This window comes from Pangasianodon hypophthalmus, chromosome 3 (genome assembly GCF_027358585.1).
Source record: "Pangasianodon hypophthalmus isolate fPanHyp1 chromosome 3, fPanHyp1.pri, whole genome shotgun sequence".
NCBI classification, from domain to species: Eukaryota; Metazoa; Chordata; class Actinopteri; order Siluriformes; family Pangasiidae; genus Pangasianodon; species Pangasianodon hypophthalmus.
In genome coordinates, this window is record NC_069712.1 from 19089681 (window position 1) to 19116934 (window position 27254).

Here is a 27254-nt window from a genome sequence, read left to right on the forward strand (position 1 = left end):
TGTGTGTGTACGAGTGTGTATGTGCTTGATGGTATGCTTGGGGCAGTTCAAGAGAAAACGGAATACAAATGCATAATGAGACATATTTTCTGTTACTTATGTTGTTGCTGATGAAATGGCTCTAGAATGATGGGGTCCTCCTGCAGGGGTCTAACGCTGGCTGCCTGTAAACCATCAAATAACGATTCACTCCGAGGCTAAACGAAGACGTTTAACGCAACTGTGTGAACAGTCTCCATGTTAAATGATGACAAAATGTGAACCACAGGTGTTGCGTCATCAGTCCTTCTTGTGTTTTCATCTCTTGCTGAATGGTTCTGAGGGTGCTTGTCAGTGTTAGATGAGAGCTGTGGGGTTTCAGGAGCCTGACCACGCCAACCACTAATTCACCACACAAATGACATCTATCAGCACATGGAGCTGGTTTATCGGCTAAGAGGCTCATAGTGCAGATTTAGTGCACTTGTGCACAGCTAAGAGGAAGAAATCTGTGCCAAAGTGATAGCAATTGCCAGGCCTGATCCCAGAAAAATCCCACTCCACTGCACATGATTCGGCCAAGACATCGACATGGCTGCCCTGCAGCGTGTATAAACACTGAAATAAGTGCCCATTTGTCTGTGGCACTGTTTGTATACGATGAATAAAAATATTTGTCAAGTGTTACCCAGCTGTTTCCAGTTAATAAATTAATTAATTAATTAAGAAGTGCACACTATACCCTTGGGAAGAGAATAATAATTAAAGAATCAGTGTTATAGAAACTCAAGATAGTTCAGCTAAAGTTGAGCCTCAATATTATAAACAGTGAGCATGAAATTCTATTACTTTATTCACACTACCCCCAACTTAAAGTCAGCCTGGCTCTATTTCAGCAATATTTCACTTGGAAAGCCCTGCATTTTTTCAGTCTATGATCGAATTCATATGATGAAATGCAAAGGTATTGACTAAGTATATATTTAAAAAAAAATACATTTAATAATAAATACATTTAAGAAGGATATTGTTACAAACAATAATGGGCCTCATTTATCAATCTTTTAGTAAAGTTGGGTGTAAATGTTTGAGCAAGCCAAACCAAATAACAATTTTACGCCAGATTTACAAAAGTTTCAGAAACACTGATTTTCTTCGTACTCGCATACGTAGGTTTATCACGTGAAAGGTGCACAGTGCATTCCTGACACAGCTCATTTGCATCCAGTGATGCCCACAAAACTCCATAAAAGTTCAAGCTCACAGACAGCCAAAGCTCTTCTGTAAGTCACTCTGGATATAGGCGTCTGCTAAATGCTGTAAACGTTATAAAAATAAGCAATTTAACCTTGACAGTATATTCAATATACTAAAGTGCAGTAATCCATGAAAATATATGAAGTCAGTCAAGTCGAGGTTTACATTAGTAAGTCTTCTTATGCGTAAATTTACACACATTCAGGTGCATGTATAAGATACGTTTTTCTGAATTTACAGGATTTTCATGAATACCAAAATTCTTGTGTGAATGCTCGTACAAACAACCTACGAATAAATCCGTTCGTATCCAACTTGATAAATGAGGCCCATTGTTAGTAAAATGACTCATTATATATGCAAGTGATAAATATGAGAAGCGTATGCATAAGAGAGGTTTACTTCTTCCCTGGTTTATGTTTGGCCTTCCTTATTTCCCTGCCTCGAAATTATATAAATGTTCAGACCATCAATCTCCTGAGCCTGGTACAGACTAAGTGTCTCAGCAATGCTCAAAGAATAGAAATGAGAGATAAGGGTGAATACTGTGGGAATTTCAGGTGCAGACCTCCTGTAAAGTTCACCTGTCCTCATACTCTCTCTCTCTCTCTCTCTCTCTCTCTCTCTCTCTTACAACACACACACACACACACAAACACATACAAATACACATACACACATACACTTACGCACACTCAGATAAACAAACACTAAGTGAGAAGGTAGGAGGGAATCAGATTTCCGTACCTTTGAAATGTTGCTGGACCTGCTTGCAGAATGACCCAGTGGTTTCTCATTCTGTAGAGAAGAGAAAGGGAAGGACAGTGTTACCACAGAAACAATGTTCATGCATACTGCCAGCATGGAAAATGACAACCTTGTTGAATTTGTCTTAAATAGAGCAACCATTTTCACATGCGCCTGAGGCTCGAATTTTGTTAATGTTCAATGCTAGCACCTTTAATCCCATGCTGTCAGCTTGGATAAATTACAAAGGCATACAGTAAAAATACATTCAAGGAGCATTTAATGACTCTATTGACAGATAAAATAACTCTTTATAAAATGTCCATATTTTCCAAGCCATCAATATCCAACCGCTGCTTTATTCTACCCTAGAGCAAACAAAAGATTCTTTTATATGTTTTATCATTGTGACATAAAATGGATGCAAGAAGGTTATCAGAGTTGACTGAACCATTTAAACTCATTGAATGAATGGATGTAAGTATGAGCTGAGAAGGAAAAATATTTGTAAAGAGGATTTGCTGGCAAAACAGCTGAATTTCTGAGGCCTCGGCTCAAATAAGTTTAGCTGCTTAAATAGAATCCCCAGGAAGGAACAGTCATTAGGCCAGAGCATCCATCAGCAGCTAGCAAAAACCTCCAGAGCCTTCCGCATGTTTCTCCTGCACTCAGGAGTAATTTATAGAATGATGACCTTTTCAGTTGAAAATCAGACTGAAATTGTCTGCCAGCAGTCCAAGAGACCATAACTGGCCCTTCACTCTGGGTGAGAAGGACAGCATTCCTCTCTTGCATGTCAATCAGACTAACACTAGCCAATCGCAGGCGTCTGTTCTCTCATCTGTGTGAAATATACCAGTTAGTCTCCTTCAAGTGTGTTTGGCCACCTTGTGAGGCTGCATGAGTGGGATGTGATGCCTTCAGTTTTCTCACATAGAAGAATTTTAGCTAATTAGCAGGAATTATCATTGAGTAAACTGGAGACAAAATGGAGTATAACAAAGGTTGATGTTTACAGAGGCTACAGCCCTTTCCAAAAATGTGGGTATGCAGGTTGGGCTATAGTGTTCTGGGAGGCTGGAACAAGACAATTAAATTTTATTTGTCTTGTGCTTTTAAAAATAGAAATCGGCACAAAGCGAGTGTAGATCCACATCCCCAGTGAGCAAGCCAGAGGCAACACTGGTGAAAAAAGTCTAGCAAGGTGAGAGTGACTGTAGAAGGAAGGTAGACCATAAACACAACGCCTCCGAGATGGAAGAAAAACTGGTGGTTGTGGTTGAACAGGAAAGACAGTGAAGGGTTTAAGGGAGGGAGCAGAACAAGAAACAAGTGGCATGTTAATATGTTAATGAGGTGACAGACAGGAGCGGAGATGGAGCAGAATTTCGCTAGCAGGTAGATTCATTATATTTAACTATAATCTAGGCTCATGTCCTGAGTAAACCCATACCACAGGGTCTGGGGGAAAGGTTACTGAACACATCCATATTCAGTAGCCGGTAAAAGCAAACTAACATTGTGCTAAAAGACAGGGTTGAGCCTGGTACTTCCAGATGACATGGTAATAACAAAATGGACACACAAAGAAAACTCATCAGGGCTATCTGTGATCGATCTGTACACCCACATCCCATGCAACAGAAATCTGAGTGCTCATTTGCAGCATGGTGCAATTATAACTAGGGATGCTTGATTTTGCTGTACCAGGCATACTATTACACATAATGTGATAATTACAGTCGTGCAATTATTATATTTTGGGAGCCAATGTGATGATGGTCATTAACATATGACACAATGTACAGTCTGGTGTGACAAAAAAAAAAGCCTGTTAGGAAAATTTATACATACACGTACAGTACATATACACATGCAGTTTGTAGATATACAGTTATTGACTGTTGCTTAATACTTATTAGCCCATTCTCTAGCCCATCAGTAGAAAGAGACCAGCACTGACACGACCATTCCTGATCATCACGGACATGACAGAGTGGCTGTTGTAGTGACAAAGTGTTGCTGGGGTTTTTATAGTCCTTAGTGTCACTGAAGAGTTTAGAGAGTCCACCCACCAAAAATATCCAGCCCTCGACAAAGCTATGAACAGAAATTAATCACTGATGAAAGCTGAAGGACAATTAGCACATACCGTGCATGGAAAAAATGTGCTGTAGTATACAGTGTGTGATGCACTCGTACTAGCACACACTAGTGTGTAATATATTACACACACCAGTGGGCATGAGACAAAACAGTGTGATCTGTTCTCTTATCTCTCACTATAGCAAATAAGGATTTTTAAAATCTAGACTTAAGTTAAATGCTATGATATGAACGCATACACACACACGCGCGCACGCGAGCACACACACAAATCCCTGGACCAGAGAACTCCTTGTCATGTGAGTATTGTTTGTCAGAGGCTGAACTGAACTTCTGTTCTACCTCAGAGCCAGAGGAACGGCCTCCAGACACTCACACGAGGAATACACACAGACAAGATTACTCACATGTACACAGATAAGCACACACTCAGATAGATATGCACACAGTGACAAAGACAGACAGACAGACAGATACACACATACAGATAGACATGTACATGGATAGGGACACAGACACACACACTTAAAACTATAAACTGCATACTACAACAAACTGACCTATATTGGGTGTCACTGACAAAAAATGAAATGTGAAAAATGAAAAAATCTGACAAAAATGAAATACTCATACAGAGTATAATTCAGGCCCTGAGTGAACAGTGAGTCAAAAACATAACACAAATGATGTTTAGCTCAGCTGAGAGCTCAGAGCCTTTTGCAGAACAGTGTGATGATTCTTGTGCGAATGTTGTGCTGTTATCTTTCAAATGAACTGCAGTAGTTAGAAGAACAGTGCTGCTGTGAGTGAAGTGAGGGAAACTCTGTGTATCGTGGTGCAGCGCAGCAACAGAAGGACATGTTCTTTAACATTAATTACTCCACTGACTTACTCACAGCTCCTACCCATACACGTTACCATGGAGATGGCGGTGATGGAGGACTGGGTGTTAAATCCCCGCTGGTTTCTGTTCAGTATGAAGAAGAATTTCAGCCACGATAGCCAGCAAGACTCACAGCTTTCTTGCACTCACACACACAATAATTCTTTTATACACTCATGACACGATCTAACCTCATTTCTGTAACTGCATTCATGTGTAAATGTGTTAGAGCACACACACACACACAGAGAGACAGAGAGAGCACACATCTACAACTTTCATTTACATGTACTGATGCTTACAGACACCATTTACACCTCTCTACTGCATGTGCACGAACATACACAGATCGACAGCTTTAACACTGTGTACACACGGCTTTATCTAAAACAGTTTCAGCTAGCTTGAAACAGAAACTGAGGTTATTAAGAGCTTCTCCATTTTCCCCCAGAGCTGAGACTCAAATGCACAGAGATTTTAATGATGCAGGGCAGCAAATATTCTCAAGAACAAGCTGCCTTTTGAAATAACTTCTTTAGTTTTGGCAAAAACAACAGAACAGAAGTGTGAGCAGTCACATGCATTTGCAATGGTATTTGGTGTTTATTTTTTGTAAGATGCAAGATCATTTTTTCCCTAATTCCTCTTTATTTCAGTTGTTCTGACATGTTGGTAAGCCTGTGTGTGTGTGTGATTGGCTATCAGCTGGAATGCAGAAACTGGTTGCATTGTGATAAGAGGAAGCAAGAATGTTTGTTCACCACACCTCAATGACTGCCTCGTTCATCTCAACACTTTCACAAAATCCTGGAGGCTTGGAAAATTTTGCATTAGCTGACCTTCATTTACACATTCATATATCTCCAGATACTGCTTTATCATGTTCAGGGTCACAGAGGATCTGGAGACTATTCCAAGAACACTGTGCATGCATATACACATTCACACAATCATTTACACCTCGGGCAATTTAGCATAGCCAATCCACCTACAGGCATGTTTCTGGCAGGTGAGAGGAAACGGGAATCCCACATGGACACAGGGAGAACAATCCAAGCTCAGAATTGAACCGTCGACCCTGGAGATGTGAGGTAGCACTACTACCTGCTGCACCACCAAACCAGACTAGTTGGCCTTTAAAGTAGCTGATAGTGGGCCTAAAGGACTGTAAGAAAATTCTGCAATTGACCCTGCTGCCAGTTTAGATGAGGACTTTCTGGTATAAAGAAACTTACTAAGTTAGCACTGAATGCCTTTGGTCATCTGACATTCTGAGTCCACTGTTGGGTTTGCATTCAACATGGGATTAACCCATTACAAGACATTTTTTTTATAAATCCTAACTGCTCTAAAGAGACGGATGCTAAAATTTAAACAGCGTGTACTCCATTCAGTGTTATTCAAAACCACATTGCCAAACAATGAGGACTAACAGCAACAGCAGGCAGACAACAGTGAATAGGACTACTGCTTCAAGGTTGCCATGAGTGCACTGCCAGTACAATGAGGCAGCAAATGCACGTGCAGTCCTCGAGGCTAATGAGCAAGGGATAATTAGAGAACAGCAGAGGAGAGGAGAGCAGGGGAGTGATGAGAACACTGTACACCATACAAACACTCCTCCTGCACAAATTAAAGTGCCTCCAAGTAGCTTGTGTTACAACACCCCACAAATGGGTGAAAGATGAAAGGTGATGTTCTGGATGATGTGCACAAATAGAGTCTCATTGGAGTTGTATCATACAAAATGTTTGGTTGGCAGGAACAACATCCTAAATACTTATGAGAATAACCTTGCTGAAAAACAGCATTAATGCTGTCATACCCATATGCTCAGTGATCAGGGCTGAGAAGCATTTTCTCCAACACGCATGCAGATGGGCCAGTTTTGGGTCACTGCATCCTGCAGTCAGTTGTAAGTTTGTTTACAGACTCAGACAGTTGAATTGCATGGCCACTGGAGATGCCCTTTCAGCTGCTTTAAATGTGTAGTCTTTTGTATGTCTTTTGCATTTACAGTATTCACTCAGATAGCAGTATCAGAGCAGTATAATCTCCACTGAACATCCTAGTGTGGGCCCTCAGTTTAATTCAAGGACACGAGAGAGGGGACAATAAGAGATAGGTCTGAAACAGCCAATCCTGTTTCAAAGTGCAGCTGTCCCGCCTCCTAGTTTCTCTCTTCCTCTTTTTATGTGGGGCTTCTTAAGGAAGGGAGCCAAGCGCTTCAGTGACTGAATGACTGGACAGCTGGGGTTGTTACCAGTGCACTGAATTAATGGCGATTGTTGAGGCAAGGTCTACACTATCTCAGCCTGCTGTTCCCTGACCTGCTCTCTCATCCTTTATCCAGCTCTTTCTCACTCAGTCCATTTCTGTTTTTTGTTAACTGCCAGCAAGAAGTTCCAAATTCTACAGATAGCACTGACTTCCCTAATAATAATAATAATAATAATAATAATAATAATAATAATAAATGTCCTTTCTCAAACCGAAGAGCAGAAAAACTCACATAATTGTCTAGTGTCGCTGTGATAGCAGAGAGACAGCATTCCATCCCTCCCACCCAGAGAGCACAGCCAATTTTGCTCCCTTGGCTCCCGGCCATGGATGGCTATAGCATCGTGACTGAACAGTCTTCTCTTGCGCCACTTGAGAACCCCGTCCTTTCATCATCTTAAGGCCAAGGGAAGCAGCAGTGATATTCCCCCATCACTGATTGCACATGAACATTTTCTGTATAACATTTTTGTATTGGCACTGCTCAGATCCTGGGATGTAATGAAGACAGTAAGACGAGATGGAAAAATAGCATCCTCCGAACACACACTATGTGAGAGAAAGGTGATCAGATGCTGTCTAGGGCTGAACAGCACTCACATTTTTGGCTTTTCAAATACTGACCATACAGAACATTGTAACCAATCTCTGATGTTCCAGATACATGTTTGATGACATTTAAATGATCTGATAAATGCAATAATTTTCAAACTAATGCAGTCAGTAGTCAAATATCACTAAACCATTAATGTCTATAATATATTACTAAGCATGTCAGACTGCAGTAGCAGTGTTTTTTGTTTTTATTTAACACAGGTTTAATCTGGTTTGGCAGCTTTGACCCAGGGCCATTCAAGCACAGCTACTATAGCCTTTCAGTGCTTTATGAAGAACATCTAAATCCTACACTACACACACACACAGTGTCCATGAGGCACCTGTCACATTCGACCAGCAGGAGTCTTTGACAACTATCCACACTCCCGCTTCTCAAAACTGCTTCACAGCTATGCAGTTAGCGCGTAGGAGGTTTACAGCAAGTCAGCTGTGCCTACAAGCTTACAATCCTGATTATAGAATCATTTTTTCTTTCAATGAGAGATGTTTCTCTCAACACCATTACTGTGTCTAATCATTCGAACACTCCAAACACTGGAATGATTCCAAAACTATCAACCTCTTTTCAAGCAATGTTTGGCATGCAAACGTTTTGGTATTTTTTTTTTTCCTCTTAGGCAAGTATGTTAAAGGTACATTCTGAGACAGTGACCAAGATGCACCTGACCGCCAATGTACTGTGTATTAATACTGCTTTTGGACATTTTAATAGCATTTTAAAAATCAGACTGGGGTGATGAAACAGCCCATAGATATCTAGAGAAGGTCTGACTGCTGACTTCTCTAACTAAGAACATGTATGTCATACCAGCCCTGTCTACCAGTCAATTAAATTAAATTAATCTGACTGAACAGCAGATTTATTCCTATAATCAGTCTAATAGTGTCAAATTTAATTACTATAACAGATTAATCAAAAGCCTAAGCAAACACACAATCTTAGATTTGGCAACCTGTCACACTAGTACTTCATATAACTATATGTTTGTTTGTTTTTTTCAAAAGCCCTCTGTTTCAGTGCATTTACAGTTAATAAGATCCTGCTTCAGAGGCATCTACAGTACAATATACTTTTATAATCCTAAAACAAACTATTGTTGCAGACACCTACACAAATATCATGAACTACACAAAAACACTTCCTTCAATATTATGATTTCGAATGTGAGCAGAGGTAATGTGATCAGTGAGCACTGTGGGAAAAGCTTGAGCAAAAACAGAAGCCATGGTCATTGTGGGAAGATACAGACGGGTACTGAAATGTACATACATTTCAGGAAATATGCCTGTGTGTTCTTTCCTGTTCAACACTGAAATCTCACATTTCCTCCATTTTTAAGGCTTGCAGGACCAGATAACAAGCCAAGGATAATTCATACTTTAAGAGTGATGTCAGCAGCATTATTGTGATTTAAAACAAAAGCAATTCTCAAGAACTCACAGACAGTAGAGCAGAGGGTGGTGTGAACAGCATGGATACTTTTACACAACTAACCGCATGCCTGCTAATAAAACCAGAGCAGAAGACCAGAAAATCACCCTCATTTCAACAGAAGGAGATGTTTCTTTATGTATGTCTTATTCTCCCACACACACAGACCCCTGGTCAGAGAAGTATGTGAGAACAGGAAGCAGTGGTGAGCAGCAGATTCCTTCTGTCCTGCTTGGTGCCTGGGTAAAACTCTAATCAGCCACCAAGGATCAGCCCAGTGTAATATGAGATTTGTGAGTCTTAGCTGTGGGGAATTCCATTTGACTGTATAAAAAGACATTAATGTCTGTGTGTGCGCATCTGTGTCTGTGTGAAATACAGACAGAGAGAAAAAAAAGACAGAGATACAATGTATGAGTGTTGAAGTAATGCCTGAATTCATAAGGTGTTATCCAAGCCGCTTAGGAAACTGATGCGTGTGAATATCCTAATCTGATACCGCAAGTAATTCCATCCCTAAAAAAAATCTAATGTGTAGAACCAGTGGTGCAGTTACTCCATTTATAACAAGTTGATCTCAATCTTCTCCTCACTGACTTAGGCCTATGAATCCTAATTAGAGTGTTCACACAGGGAGCTTTGTACTGCTTGCTCACAGGCAGTCCATCGCCTTTTATAGAGTACAGAGGAAGGAGTTGTACTGTATTTATCTTCGTATCAATCATTACAATACACTGATAAAGATTCAAAATGGGAAGGTGACTCTACACATGACATTACTGTGATGTTAAACCCATCAATAAGCACAGAGCTGACTCCAAACCAGACTATTTAATCTTGTAAATACTTAAAATATCTATATATATGACAGCAAACAGAGAGGCAATAGTGTTCACAAAACAGTTGCCTGTCTAACAGAAAAGTCTGACTGGGCTCTAAGCAGTCTGCCTCTCCTCAACACGCTGGATATAGTCATGTAACCACTAATCTCAGTCTTCCCCTCCCCCCTTCCCCGGCAACAGGATTTTCACACAAAGCCTCCAAATCAACTTAGCTAATCGCTAAGGATCCAGATAAAAATCAGCTCTGCCTGACACTGAAAATCTGCATCTCTGTTCCAGAGGAAACATTTAATAGAACTGTGCCACATAATTAAAGTGAGCAGCAGGCTAATGGCTAGTGCGAGCTCAGCCTCGCTCTGAGGAGTGTATTATTCTGTCGTATCTGAAAAGCTGTTAATCAGTCATAATGGTAGTTAATGGCACAGAGTGAAGAAGTAGACTGACTGAGGCTGTACAGCACACAAACCAGAAGCAGCCATGTGTACTGAAGCTGATCACAAATCTATGGACTTCAGACTCAGTGTCACAAGCTATAAGAGCCTTACAGGAGTATCAGAGTGCCATCTGAGTTTAATCCGGGAACAGACAATAACCTACTCTCATACCAAGACCAACCCCAGTGAACTAACTGCAGAAAAAAAGCTATGCTTCACAAGATCTTCACAGCACACACTCCAGCATAGCACAAAATGACTGAAGTAAATAAAAGGAGGAAAAGGGACTGCAGAAGTCGTCTGGATAAATGCAGGTGCAATCGAGTCATACAGACACACACGGGCAAGCAAGCAAAAGAGCAGTAATTCTTTATCAAGACTCACAGCAAGTTGAATGAGAAAAAGCACAGACACACGAGCGCCTCATCATCTTCCAGCAGGCCTCGCCATAACAACGACAGAGAAAGCACTCTCCTAACACTGAAGGCTACATCCTCTGTGCATGAGTGTTCTCACACAACACACTCATCTTCAGGAAGACCAACAAACCACAAACACACAACACAATCACACAAATGTGAAAAAATATTTATAGCTTTTACCTGAAGCTTCATTTTCCAACAGGAATGCATCGGTGAATCCTTTGTAAGGGAGGCTGTTACCTCCCTCTCCTTCTCTCTCTCTCTCTCTCTCTCTCTCTCGTAAGCACACACACAAACAAAGCCTTGTTGGAAAGGTTACATGTCCCCTGTGTAAATCCAGTGGGGGATGAGGTGTTGCTGAAAGCAGAAGTGGCACAGCAGCGATGCAGGAGCAGGACAAACACAGGCCCTAGATGATGGCACACAGACACACGCACACATCCAGCTACAGCAGCGAGCTGCCCTACATTCACCTTTCTCTTGTACACTCACAGAAACACACGTTCCCTCGGCCACTACTTGTCCGGGCTTGCTCTAAGCTCTCAAACCCACCCATAAAACCACTTCCTCCAGCTGACTCCAATCAGCAGGGATTATCTGATAAATTATTCATGAAGAGGCTGAGCTGTGGATGTGCTTTGAGCTTCAGCCCCTGTGATTAAAGCCCGCCTCCCTGCTCACTGTTTGATGGTGAGCTCGGGAAAATAAAGGCCCTCTCTTTCCTTCGTCACCTCATCCGCCTGACAGAGTCCTTAATGCCATTAAAGGCTTCCAGAAAAAGATGGCCGTGTCTTGTTTTGACACAGAGGAGCTAAAGAGAAGCAGCTAAAACAGGGCAATCACACAGAGAAGGACACATATAGATAGCTAGAAGGAGAAGGGGGGAGGAGGCAGCGCTTCAGGGAGCATATAAGGCAGAATCTAATTTGTTAGAGAAATTACCATGGCTGAAACTAAGCCTACTCTACTCTAGCCTGGATTTATGTTGCATTAATCGAACCACAGGGCTCATCTGCTTCACAAAGAGCACACACAACACTTTCCACTGCAGCTCAGCCCCTTCACAGCACGAACCATTCAACTAGAATTTATTTTGACAATAATATAGCCTTCAGACAGCAAATGAGATAAAACAGTCTGTAAAAATACACCCAGAGCAGTGGCAGGCTGCAGCTGTGATGGTATTTGTAGCGTGTCTTATTGCCACAGTGTTTACACCACTGAGCACAATATTAAATAAGACACTGCCTCATTTGCCATGTTAGAAAAAAGATTCGCTACATTTCTGGTTATGGTTTTGTTTGCTTTATGAATTAAACACCATGTATGACATATACAGTCACAAACTATGTCTGATCCATATTACTAAACCATACAGACAATAAAAAAACAACAGCTGATTGTAAGTCTTAGCTATAGATACATATCAAATGGAGTTTTTTTTTCCATTTCAGTCACAATCATATAATCATATCTCAGCATCAGTAGCTCATATAACACACACCACTGAACTAACTCTCTCTCTCTGTCTCTCTCTCTCTCACACACACACACACACACACACACACACACACAGACACACACTTGTTTAATACTTTTAAACTCAGCTATATCAATCTAACGGTGGTATACGTTCCAGTCAAATTCAGTGATCGGATACCAAAGATAAATTATCTGAATAAGCACATGAACATTAATGCATTAACTACATCAAAACACCTACGCAAGTGAATAGATCTTTTTGTGAAACCATAGCTAGCTGCCTATGTAGTTCACCAAGTAAGGCTAAGGTTAGAGTGAGAGTTACTCCTACACTCATATACAAGCTAACTTTATCAGGCCAGTCAAATATTTCCTCTGGTTAGAGGCAGATCCATGTGTTTTTTGTAATGAAACACTCAAAAATTCAAACTCATCATTTTAGCTGTTAGATTTAAGAATACAAATGTATGAATAAATGCCTGTGGGTATAAAATGTACATGATGACTTATAAACTATTTTAATTAAGTCATTTCTATTTTAAAAGATGTTACCAATGTAACAGAACTCCACTATATTGTAAACTTCTAAAATAATCACTGAAACAAAATAACAGGCAAAATGTGTAGATAGACTGCAGTCATAAAGAAGTGTGTAGCAGAGACACACTTTTCGAATGCTGTAGTCTGTAAAGGTACTTCTCCATTACACACTTCCTCATAGGGGAGTCCAATCTTAACCACAAGGGACCGGTGTGGCTGCAGGTTTTCATTCCAACCAAGCAGGAGCCACACCTGATTCCACCTGTTTAAATCAATCAATCAATCTTCACTTTCAACCAGGTGGACTACCAGGTGTGGCTCCTGCTTGGTTGGAATGAAAACCTGCACCCATCCCTGCCCTATATAAACATTGGTCAGTCAACATGAGCATGAGCATGAGCCTAAATGGCAAATGGCCACTGCTTTCTGTTCTCAGAAACACGAAGTGTGAAAATAGTGTCTGCAAACCTTTGAGGAAATGCACACAGCCATTATGCTTGTAAAAGAGCATGATTAATTTGTGTTTTGTGAGTGCTAGAGCATTAAACAGTAATAACAATCCTCATTTAATTAAATCATAGACAAAACATAAGTGACTGGAGAGAGAATCCGATTATTAAATTAAACCTTAAATTTAAATGTTAATTCAGCTGTTCCTATTCCATTTTTGTTTCATGTTAAAACTAGAATTTTATGGATCATATATTATGGACTTATTTAGGTCCCTGGAGGACTAGTAGTTAGGCCACCCCCACGAGACAGTGCACTCCCAGTGCCAGTCCCAAGCCCGGATAAAACTGGGGAGGGTTGCGTCAGGAAGGGCATCCGGCATAAAAACTGTGCCAAATCAAAATATGCAGACCAATGATCTGCTGTGGCGACCCCTAACGGGAGCAGCCGAGAGAAGAAGAAGAACAAAATATTATGGACTTATTTGCTGCTGCTGCTGCATGGAATTTCCCAGACCTTTAATGCAATAGATTATCTACAATAGATACACTTATTTTCCCATCGAGAATGGGAGAAAGAGTGAAAGAGAGAGCGAGCGAGAGAAAGGACTATAGGTAAGAAAACTAAAGAGGGCTGATGTCTGCTAAAGAAGACATCAGATAACCCCAGGGGCATGAAATTGCAATGTACTAGTCCTTTCTGGCTCTTATTCAAAATAAAATCATACATACTAATGGGAGCCAGAGGCGCTGTCTCCTCTAGGGAACTCTCTCCATCAGGAGCAGACGGGAGATTGATAACTGGTGGGGTGCATACCAAATCCATCAGCCTCAAATACAGTCATATTCCTCCAGCACTCTACTTAATATTTTTCATTAGCGGCAAAGGGGGACACATAAGTACCTGTCTGCAAGTAAAGTATATTTACGAAATATATTTCCACAGCATGCACACTCATTAATATTCCCACTGATCTGCATTTATGGAATGTTATTCATGCCAGGTTTAAACACATAACTATGCTTAAAGAAGCTAGTTAAAAGTGCCTGAGTGAAATGGCACACACACACACACACACACACAAAACCAGTGGGTGACTTTCTTTAGTTTCTTTAGTTTTACAGGAGCTGCATGATATAATCAAAATTTGAAGGAAAATTATGAAGGCTGTCAGCCTTACCAGCATGTCTACATTCAGCTTATCACTGCAATTAAGAGGGAATAAATGCTATTATGTGTCCTAATTCACAAAGTTGCACATAAATAAAGTCTAAAGTTTAAAGGTTTTGTCTCAATGCCCAGGCTGCAGGATTTTTGCCTGAATAAAGTATTTGAATGGAAATAATACAATATTTCTGCTCATAGACACAGTCCCTGAATTTACCTCCCATCAGTCATCTATATTATATTTGGCTATTTTCAGCTGTGCAGATATGGCTCATATGATCACAATTTTTAAAATGAGAGTTTGAAAAATGAAAGATGACAGGTAAATATAGTGATAAATCATGTAGGATAATCGGTTTAGCATTACACCTAATTCATTAACAATGTCGCTAACAGTCAGGAAGCGAAAGCTTAATGCAGGTGGAAGACATTACTGCTATAGGGAGTGAAGATGTAGCCTTTGTAAGCCGGTCATGTGCATCTAACGTCATGTGCATGTGATCTTACTAGGAGAATGAATGAAGCATTTTAATGTGCTGGTAATGCCCCCGAAACGGTCGTTGGATGAACACAGATTCTCGGTGGGGATCTGGTGATCAAGCACTCAGAAAGAGCAGTGAGGAAACTGACACTGCATGCTGGAATGCCCACAACAGCCTCAGAAAAGTGGCTCCCACAGCAGGAAAGCAAAGAAGTACCATTAACACATAATAAAATTACAAGTAACTATATAGCAAAAACACTACTCAAGTAGTTTGTTATTCCGGACTATTAAAGTTGATCCTGAAGATATCAGTCCTGATTTACTTCATTGTACAAAAAAAATCCTACAGTATAGGAATATGTATATAATAATTATACAGGGTGTCCCAAAAGACTCCCTAAGGGAATATGTACGCTATCGGTTGTTCCTTTCGTCAGTGGATGTTCATGGACGTCCACTTCTCGGTTTGTCCACAACACTTCCAGTCTTTCTGAATTTGTTAATAAGTTTGGCAACAGTGTCGTGTGTGATGTGCTTGCCATGTTTCCTGTTAAAGTCCATCGCAATCACAGCTTCCCGATCCAGTCATGAGAACGATTTCAATACGTTCTTCTTTTGTCCAATGCATTCCTAAAGGCTACCTGAAAAAATATATATAATATAAACCAAGTATGAAAAATTTTGGAAGACATTTTGCTAAAAAGTGTTAATTTCCTCTACATATGGAGACTTTGGGACACCAAAGTCAGTCTAAGTATATTCAGTTAACATCTTAACAATTACACGAATGGAAGTTAAACCAAACTAGAAGATGACTAACATTATTACGCAACAGATACTGTAGAAAATGTAAAAGAATGTATTAAGATGCTAATAAACTTACTGATGATGCCACATTATGAGAAGATAGAGAACAGTTTACTGTTCCTGTTATTCAGAAGACTGTAAAGAATAAACTGCAGACTTGCATGTAAACAACAGAAGGCCATGTTGCTATAGTAACCGTTCTATAACAGAATCCCAGTACACAGCGCGAGCATAGTTGATAGAGTTCAGTTGACATTAGCATCACATACATAATGTTTCATGGAAGCAGCTTCATATTTTAGCGACGTTAAGGTCAAAGCAGTAAAATGTATGAAATACTAGCATAGCAATTTCATAGTTTAATGAGGCCTGTAAAATGTAGCCTGTTTAATTTTGGCTTGCTCAGATGAATGTAAGGTGATGTGTAAGTGCAGACTACTGATTTACTTCCATTTACATAAAGAGAGTAAAAGAGAAATATGACTCAATTTAGACTATACATGTCAAGTCTCTTGTGTCAGTGCCATTTGTAAAATTGCTTTTTATAATTTAAATGTGTTACTGACACTTGAACAGGGAGATAATCATTAGACAATATGGGGAAAAAAACAAACAAACAAAAAAACTTCCTGTAACATGATTTCTTACATTTACGCTTTTTGGGGTCAGTGTGTTATATAGCCATAATTTCTCACAGTATGGAAAAACAGAAGCCCCGGGACGACTCGTCCTCCACTGAGCTGTTGACGAGATTGTTGTGACAGTGTTTGATTGGTGATAATATAGTCATGCAAGGTATAACCTTATCCAGATGTGCAGGCAATGGTCAGCCAAATAGGACAGTTTTATATTTACAAACAACTCATGTAACTAAACAACGTGTTTAAACAAAATACAATTTATTCCAAAAGTTACTTAAGTAAATGTAATATCATAAATCATACTCAGACTTCACAGTGGAAGAATGTGCAGACTGATAAGAGTCACAGACACTGAATGTCAGAAAGACAAGAGAAAAGAGAACCTTTTGTTCTGCACTGGGGAAATATGAACATGAAAGCGAAATATGAAAGTATTTTGGACATATTCTTTGTGGGTTTTTATAAATGTTTTATTTCAAAACAAAAACTTCAAGAGAGAGGAAAAAAGAGGCTGGTGATGGAAAGTCTGTTTATAGCTGCTATAAAGTAAGTGATAACTTGTCTTTCGGATGTTCCACAACATTAAATGTAACTATAAATGGTTAAAAAGCATGAAGTGTCATTTATTAATAAATTAAAAATTGTAATTGTTATAAGAGGAATAAAACATGTTCTGTTAAAGGAAAATAATCCATACAGCAAAGCGCCCTCCTGTGATGGATTATCTTCCCTTTAACGGCATGTCCAGTCATGTTTTATTCCTGATTTAGTGCAGCGGGGCTTGCTCTGATCTCGCCTATAGCAAACGTGTGTCTTCACAGCGGATGTCGTCCACACTGTGAACCCATACATAACGACAAAAACATCATGATAGCTTCACTGGTTTTTAAAAAGTTTACGATCACACACAGCCTTGGGTAGTAAATATTTTACTACTTACATTTTCTACATTCTACATATTTAAACTCGGAGCCAGAAAGCATAAGATTGCAATTTGCTACTCTTGTTGTGATGAAATGAAGAGGATTAAAGTGAAAAATGAAGTGTTTAAACATCATTCCTTGGAGCCATGATTACACACAGCTCAAATAATTCTCCCATCGTGGAAAAGCAAAAGCATCTGAAAAGCAAGGAGTGTGTCGCTTCTTAAGTATTATTGCTACAGGAATATCTTCTAGGATGACATTTAAGAGAGTGCCTGCACTCCCTCATCTGCCTTACGTCAGGACAGAAATACAATGACTATTATTAATAATGCTATTGACAGTGGTTTAAAGGGGGGGTGAAAAACAGGACATTTATCTAGCCTAGTTCTGCTGGAAGAAAAACAGCGCAGACAATAAACATTAACAATAACCCAGACACAGAGCGTGAACTAGATTCAGTGAAATTGAAGAGAAAGAGGATGCAGACGGATGGAACGCTATCTGCGCAGTTGCTCTGTTAATCTGTCTCAGGTTGTGGTCTGGGACGCAGCAGGATGAAGACTCTAATTGAGAGCATTTCTGAGGACCACTGGTGGGAGAACAGCACAGGAGAAATGTTTTGATTACATGCGACATTGCTTGACATTTGAGTTCCGACTTTAACGCAATACCACAGATGTGAAAATAGCACTGGAGGAACGGCGCAGCACTGAGCTGTGTGGGAGGTACCAGATTGTGAAGCATATCTTCACTGAACACCACCAACTCGTTTATTGCTTCGTAAGCCAGGTCATCACACATGCCATTACCTCAGCAAGCAATCAGTCATTTACAATGAAGACCCAAGCAGCATCTCTCGGCTCCCACGCTGATCCATAGAAACGCAAAAATCATCACAATGATCAACCTGTAAAACATGTAAGGCTGCTAAAACCCGCCCTCTTCCAAAGGTTAATCATGTTCTACACGAGTTTCTGAGAGTCTCTCTCCATGGCAGTCATCAGCATGCCAGCTCGAGCAGTTGTCAGCTCCACAAGCAGGATTCCGAACTACAGCCGGGTGATATCTAAAAATAATTAGAACCATATCTTTTCATGGGATGGGAGGAAAAACAAATCGCCATAACCAACAAAACCCGACAAAAACCCAGAAGACCACAGTCAGAATACGCCATCCCCAGAAAAGCAGACAGCAGAGGAGAAGAAGAAGCCAACAAGGAAATACATAGCTAAAGTATTTTCACTTTATTGTATTTTAGTCAAAGGTTAAATATGAAACCATTTCAGTTTGATTTAGAATGATTAATTCTACATTTTGTAATAACTAAATGCCTCATAAATAAATGTTTTCATAATATAGCCTACATCTTGTCTTGTTTTTCTTTTTCATATGATCACTTAGTGAGGAATTTATTTAATCTGCCTGCTGCGTTTGCTAATTTATTTTTAGTCAGTAAAAATCTCTACTTTTATGATTCAGTATTTTCAGTATGCAGCTGTTTCTTATTTGTAGAATAATTAAAATGTACACAATGTACACATGTAAACATATAGATAATATTAACCTATTTCACAAGCAATTTAATACTGCACGCCTAGTTCTCTATGTCCAAAACAAGTGATCATCATCTGCCAAGGATTAGTGCTAACTTTAGTTAGGACACACCTTAATAGTTCAGATTTCAGGCATAGTTTGTCATTAATGCTTTGTGTCACTTCAAATGATTAAAATGAAGTCAAATACTTGCAAAGCCTCTTCACTCAGTTAAGCATACAAATGTGAAAATTGTAATTTTCTTAACCTTTGTACACCCAAAATATAGTATTGTGTGCCTTGAAAATTCTCCTCACTATTGATTCTTCGAACAGGAAGAGGTCTGGGAAAACTGTCATTCCCAGCTGTCTTCATGAAAGGATCTTACAAGAGTATACATTTGGGTCCATAAATATTTCTACAATGACACAATTTTTGTAATTTTGCCTCTTTACACCACCACAATGGATTTGAAATGAAGCAATATGTGAAACTGCTCATCAGTCAATTGTCCAATTACTTTTGAGCCTGTGAAAATGGAGGGACTCTGTAAAAAAATAAATAAATAAATAAATAAATAATGGCTGTAATTCCTAAAGGGTTAATGCAATATTTTTGTTAAACCACTTGAATTAAAGCTGAAAGTCTACACTTCAATCACATCTCAATTGCTTCATTTCAAATTCATTGTTGTGGTCGACAGAGGCAAAATTACCAAAACTGTGTCACTGTCCAAATATTTGTGGACCTGACTGTATACACAAAGTATTTGGGAGAAAATGTGAGGACAGTGGGGTCTCACAAGGCGACATCAGGATAGTCACACTTCAGTCATTATGAGCCACAGCACTACACAGTTTAGCATTCAGCCTCATTTAACACACCTGATTCAACTCATGAGCTGAACTGGATGTGGAAGAAGAGAGAGGAAAACACAAATATATATATATATAAAAAAAAGAAACTACAGGGATGTGGCCTTGCAGGACTTGAGTGTGACACTCCTGACCTACAGGAAGATATCTCAGTACTTCATCAGTGTACTGGACAGCACCACGCTGTTAGCCATTTTCTCAGTGGCAGACCCTCTGAACAACATCGCACTTAATGCTCTAAAACTGAACACAGGTAAACCTACATGAGCTTACATAAGAGTGTTGAATCTCTTGTACTGTGAACTAGATCCCCATTAAATAATGAATTAGTTTCTATATTTACTTTTATTTCTGATCAGAATTCAAACCCATATACATTTATAGCACTGCCTCATAAACAACAGCAGAAATATGGTGCTTCAGCTGAAAGTGAATTTGAATAAATAAATCAGTGCAGTTAGCAGATGCTCCCTCACTCACATGTGAAGATTTCCCATTGTGACAATAACTTTAGCATCACACTGTAGGCATACACTTTATTATTCCCATCTTATTATATCCAGTGTCACCAGCAGAAGTCAAAACCCACTGTGAGTCAAAACTCACTGATTATTGCTCTCTGTGTTTGTTAGTTAAACAGATAAGTCTTTGTTTAGCTCATATAATTTCATCAACAGCATTCATTTCAGCTGATTTAAGCTGTACACTTTTAAAGGTATGATGTTATTAAACCATGGTTTGATTTGCAGGAACGGGACAAAAACAGCTTCTGGAAATGTTTTTTTTTTCCTCAATGGGAACTAGGGCACACACATGAACTTGTAATTAAGCAGATTTGTGTGTGTGTGTGTGTGTGTGTGTGTGTGTGAGTGAGAGAGAGAGATTTTTTAAATCTTCTAAAATCTCTGCTTTTAAAGGCATTAAAACATCTGGAATTAAGCAGGCTAAACTTCGCTTCATCTGTCTCTGGCCACACTTAACCCTTGCTCACACTATACTATTTGCAAAATTTAATGTCTCTTGCTGAGGAAAAGTGAAGCAGCCTGGCATTAGTGTCGATGCAGGCGTGCTGCTAATGAGAGCAGGGCAAACACACCTGGACCAGGCTCGACTCCCAGACCTCTGCGGCCACCACCAGCACCCATAAATTAGCAGTGTGGTAATGAAAATGTCATTTCTCATTTACTCTGCCTGAAATATATCATTTGCATCACACCACATAAATTTGCATTTTAAGGCCATTCGTTTCAAAGCATGCTGCTGAACAGAGAGTGCATCCAGTTGCATTTTGAATGTTAAAACCAGAAAATTTATAATGCCATTCTAAGGAGGAGGAGGAAAAAAATAAAATAAAATGGACACCCATTGTATATAATATGTGCCATCTTATCAGTCTAAAATGCATTGCATATATGAATAATTCATTATAATTTAACATAGGTAAAAAGCATACTACAGATACTACACAGTATTAGCATTAGTTACTGCATTTTCCATAGAATTAAGGTTAGGATTGGAATTCAAGTTCATAAGCACAACTTCTCCATGTAACTCTAAATGATTTTGGTGTCTGAAGCAAGTCGGGACTCGAGGTTGGAGTTATAAATGAGGATTTATAAGCTGCTGTGCAGCTCCAGTGGCAGTCCCTATCTCCCCAGGCTGTAACTATGATAGCTTACTTACTCTAAAGGGCAGACACTGGAATATATGTGCAGATCTTTAAGAGAGTACGTGAACACCAGGCGTTTAAAGAGCTATACCACTTTTCAAATGTGCTATTATATGTTATGCACAACAAGTAAATCTGCCATAACCACCCTTCTGGTTACTGGTTGCTAAGAAGTTTTCTTTTGTATTTTAAGGACTGAGTACAACAATGAATTTTCATTTTACTGTACATTCAAAAACAATAACCAGCCCTATCAGGAATGGACACGTTTCCCTTTAGTTATGACTGTAACAAGCCCAGAGATGCATCATTGTTAAGGCCATGACACACCAAGATGACGTCAAAGAACTAGTACCAAACAAACCTGACTGAGGATTACCTCCCACTCCTTCATGTCTTCAACTTGCATTTGAAGGCACTCCAAAGACAGGCTGATGAAATGCACATACGTTTTCCATCAGAGTGAAAGAAAATAACTCGCCATGCCAAGAGGTGGAAATAGTATTAGTAGTAATTAACAATAGTAGTAGTATTTATAACCAAAATAAGAAATTCCAGTATCATGGAAAAGGGTGGCACAGTAGTGCCGTGGGTAGGGTTGCCAGCTAACTCCAGTAGATAATTAGAGGTTGAGAAATAATCAGAAGTTAGGTGTGCTCTCTCGCTCTCCGTCTCTCGGTGTGTGTGTGTGTGTGTGTGTGTGTACTCTCGAGCAGGGGTGTAAACCTCAGGCTTCCATATGATCCCATTTTCTCTCTTAAGGCAATAGTTCAATATATGACAGTACCACTGACTCTGCTATGATATGATACAATACAATTTGATTGAGAAGCTTCTAAACGCTGTGTGACAAACTTTGTTAAGAATCTGGGGTAGGCCTACCGTTCATTTGCGAATGATGATGACATAGAGAAGGACTATTTTAAGGATCAGAGTTCCAGAAAAACCACCTTGCTAGCCTTGCTAACACATCAGTTTCAAAATATGAACTATTTTTTACACTCCTGTTGTCTATCCTTTTCAGATAATAATCTAGTTTTAATTGATCATAATCTATTTATAATCAGTTATAATCAATAATAATCTATTTATGATTGTTGCCTTGATTCATTTCACCTGCTGCCTTTTAAAGGCCAAAATGTTTGATCGTTACACCTCTACTGTCGAGTGTGTCATTTGCTTGTTCTGCTCGCTGTGGTTTTTCTTCCCCTGCACAGACCTCAACCAATCACAGAGCTCTCTCACCCGCCAGCATCCAACACTGATTCATCATGTATAATCCCCGCTGACAAGAGCTCACTAGACATAGAGACACCGCAAACAACTGTGGATGACAGCAGCCATCACTGCTCATCAGTGTAGATCACCCCACACAACACGCTTTCTTAAGTGCTTAGCACATTTTCATTTGTCTGATCAGCCGTTTGGTTCGACTTATATTAGCTGCAACAAAACTATTAATGAAAAGGCTTGTTGGTAAAGAGTTTTAAAATTTTGTCAATAATAACTTCTGAATGTTAACAAATTGTTACAAGTTGCTGAGTGGACAAAAACTGATGAATTGTTGAAAAACAAATACCACATATGATCAGAAAGTGAACAGCCATTTAGTTATTCCTACGTAATTACACCTTTATGCAGGCTGATAAATTACTTTCAGTATGGCTTAATGTTTCTGTCAGTACAAAACACCAAATTAATCAGACTGTTATGAGTTCTTTTTATATCATTTCATTATTTTTTTTGTCCATTTCATTTAACGCGTGACATTGTAAGCGTAACATATCAGCAATGAATAGAGACGCTAGCTCCACCCCGAGTACAATCACTAAAGGATACACCTGGAACCACTGGTACTGAACCTGTGATCAATAGAAAAAAGCACAGTTCTCGGTTTTGTTGCCTAAAGTTCCAGTACTTTGTGCAGTGAGCAAAACAGATGTTGTGAAATGAATCATATGTACATCTACTGACTGTGTTCATGCCTACTCAGAGAAAGTACAAGTCTTTTGCATACAGACAGCTACCAGTATTTAGTTAGCATCAACAGTATAGATGATTGTGCTTGTGAGAAGTGTATTCTGTTCAACAGGCCAAACTCTTTATCTGGCAGAATGCTGAATGTGAAACACATGCGAGATAAAGTGCACCTCTGAGAACAATGCAGTTAGTGTACATGCTTGGTAGGCAAGTGATTCACCATTTCACTTCATATGAGCTGAGGAATGAGTCCGTCTGATTACAACTCAAAAATGCCATCTGGGATGCTGTTTATTTTTCGCTTTGTTTTGATGAGGCAAACTCAATAGCTCATCCACACCCCTTGAATAACAATCATGAATTTCTAGCTTTTTGCTTTCCTGCTTTTCACCTCCGAGCTCAGAAGATCACATGGTTCTAACTCAACAGGAGGTCCAAAGACCCCCACCAACTGTTCTCTCTGACTCAGACACACATCATTTTTTCTCATTAATGATGGATTGGTGCCTGGCCGCCATTTTCAAACAGCTGTCCTGGTTCATCTGGTTTGGTGGCACTGCTGTCTCTGAAGCATGTGATTCATGCCAGACACAGAAGGATGATTGTCAGGGAGAGGGATGGCAAGAACATTCTTCAGCAGTTTACAGCTCTGCTTTCTAAGATGCCATGTAACTTTCATGAGAAAGTAAAGACCCGACACATTCAACTGGGTCCATCTTTTACTTACTAATCCTATTTACCTGCACAGTGTGTACTCCAGTACTCATGACACCAATTTTGATGCAGTGTATTGGACTTTACTGCAACTGAGGAGAGAATAAAATTAGGCAGGAACCTCATGACTTGCACAGGTAGTGCCTTGCCTGTTAAAACCATACAGGTGGCATGTTAACATAATTTCTATCTGAGAAGGCCTCCATACTCAAAAAAAAAAAAAAAAAAAAAAAAAAAAAATCCTGCAAAAGCACCTATGTGTTTTTAGGGCTCCTTTATTAACAAAATAAAGGACTGCTTTTCAGCACCTTTGACTTATCTATTGTCTGACACCATCTCAGAGGAACAGTTGGTTAATATGTAACTGCTATTGTCCCATTTCACTATGTTTCTCTCTCCATTGCTGTTTTTGCTCTCCATTCCTTCTAGTAGTCTAGGACTGTCACAGGGAGACCAAAGGCCTTGTGTAACAGTTGCTGCCTACTCAACAGTTTCAGAGCTTATGAACAGAAAAGAAAAGCAGGATGAAAAAGCTTCTTCTGTGTCTGTATCGTACGTGTCCCCAGAAGCATCTAGATGTGATACACCCCTGCTTCTCCTCCAGCTCTGATCTGCTCTCTCTGGCTCACCACTGTACGCTACTTCAACTTCATTTATTCTAGTCTGCTTATCAAACCTTTCACACAGGGCCACGCTTCTGCCTCACAGCAAGGACTAAAATCCTTCTAAAGTGCACTGTCTGCAACTTCACAAATGAACTAGAGAAGTGAAAGAGCTTCAGGGCTCGGGCTTAGTGGTTCAAATAAAGCTAATGATCAGTACCTCTCATTTCCTCTGTTCTCAGAAGCATACGTCTCTGCAGAGGGAACAGGTACTTGAAGCATTTTCATATCCTATAAACAGCATGTAAACATGTAGAGCATAAGTACCACGGGCCCGGTCTATACACAGATACACACACTTTTACAGGTGTGTGTAATTTGGCAACTCTGGTCGCAAACTGAGGAGTTAAACAGAATGCTCTGCTTTCACTGAATTCATGATTAAGATGCAATAATTATTAAAAAAAAAAAAAAAAAGTTAAATATGCTACTTCAGAGTTAATGAACATGCAGGTATAATATTCATTGACAATATTCCTTGACAAATACATATGAAACTCCACCCAATAAAGTCACGAGTGCACTGCTGTTGCAAGAGAACCGAGAATGCATCTGCAAATTTAGGGCATGTTGCCAATGGCAGGGTGTCACAAGGACCTGACAATGGTAGGCATAGGAGCCATTTTCATTGTCTGAATTGGCAGTGAAATGACCAGAATTGGAGAGATGGAAGGAAAGAAGGAAAATTTAATAAATAAATTTAATAAGTACCTGAGAGCAACCCTTAGGATCTAGTTTTACTGCCTGGTTTCTTTGTTGGGTTGGCTCAAACAGCATTTTACAGGCTTTGAATATTTTTGTGTGTTTCAAAATGATTACCCCAGCACCTCAACATTATACCTTCCATATTTTTTTTAAGATATGGTACATTTGAGTTGGTGTAAAATAATTTATGCAGCATATTTTGTTTTAGAGTGCCTATAATTCAGGCACACATTTGCCTATAATTCAGGCACACAAAACTCCTATGCTGTCTTGATAAACAGGTGGTCTCTCTGTTATAGTTTAATAACACTAACTGTATCATATTGTACCTGAACAGGGGAAAAAAAAAACGTAGGTGTACACATTTATCTGCAGTGAATTTGCAAGTCTATACATGGTGCTCAAGTCAATAAAAAAAAAAATTCAAATCTCAAAAATACAGTCAAGGACAAGAGCTTGCATTCTCTGTGAATTCTAATTTAAAAAGAAAAATGTACCATGATTTTACATTTTATTTACAAAATAATACAGAATTCCAGAATGTATCCCATACTCGGAAGCACAAATTCCGAGTATGGGTCACCATACTTGGCCACAAGTCACTTCAGAAATCCTGCAACAGGACAACAAGTCAAAACATGAGACATCATCAACAGAAAAATATTTTTTTCTACTATAATCCTCTCAGTGTCCCAAGTGATTTGGAGAAAGCAGTGAATGACATCAGACAGAGTTTATCAGATATGCCCATAAAAATTAGCAAGGATAGGCTAAGCTAATTGGCAGAGTTAGAGCGGAAATATCAAGAAGAATATGTAAAACAGGTTAAAATTACAACTCAGAGGCTGTATAAGCTACTCAAGCAAAGGACAAGCAGAGAGGGTGGAGGCAGTTATATACACAAAGGATACAAGCAATTAAAAAATGTTAGGAACTGTAGATTCTGCAACCTCTGAGAAAGAGAAACTTTTGACCTCAGTCTCATCATTAACACCTTAAACTATCCGACCATTTTTACATGTAATAATTCAGGAGTAACTGTGAAACACACTTAATGCACTAAACATCTTGCTGCTATAAACAAACTTTTTCACTTCTTCACTTTGTGTCCTAAAGTTAAGGTTAATTGTAACTTTACAGAAGTTTTGCTATCATGTGTGTACATCACACTGTCTCACTTACTCAGTACACTTCTAAAGTGTAAAACTAGAGCATTGAAAACTTGAAAACTAGAGCATTAGCAAATTAACATGAACTTTTTTTTTACTGTGAAATGAAATGCAAAGTTTACTGCATTAGACTACATGAAAACTAGAGTACAGTGTTCACAGAGTGAATAGTGATTTAGGGTGAAAATGAGAAGTGAAAATTTGTCTTTGCACTAAATCTCAGTGTTGTCTGCTTAATATTAACCTAAACATATTGCATATGATGAAAGCCTACATGTTTCTTCATTCTATCACTTTATTCTTGCATTAAGCTCATTATAAAGCATGTGGACCTTCGTTTATGACCCAAAACTGCAGAATTTGCAACAGTGCACAATGTCCTACCCCACTGGGGTGACCACTGAAGGCTGTAATCAATAGTATATAAAATCAACAGCATTTTCTTGCCTG

General features: G+C 39.3%; 1 protein-coding gene across 5 annotated transcripts in view; it reads right to left on the minus strand.

Moving 5' to 3' along the window:
- The window catches only part of marchf8 (membrane-associated ring finger (C3HC4) 8), a 70222-nt gene that overhangs the window by 16803 nt on the left and 26165 nt on the right, over positions 1-27254 (minus strand). For 3 of the 5 annotated variants that reach the window (XM_026933547.3, XM_026933513.3, XM_026933521.3), the window contains exon 3: positions 1984-2034. In XM_026933547.3, coding sequence (XP_026789348.1) covers positions 1984-2034 — 51 coding nt within the window. Of the gene's footprint in view, positions 1-1983; positions 2035-11180; positions 11733-27254 lie in introns of those variants that run through there. The other 2 variants (XM_026933529.3, XM_026933538.3) reach the window with 2 other exon arrangements.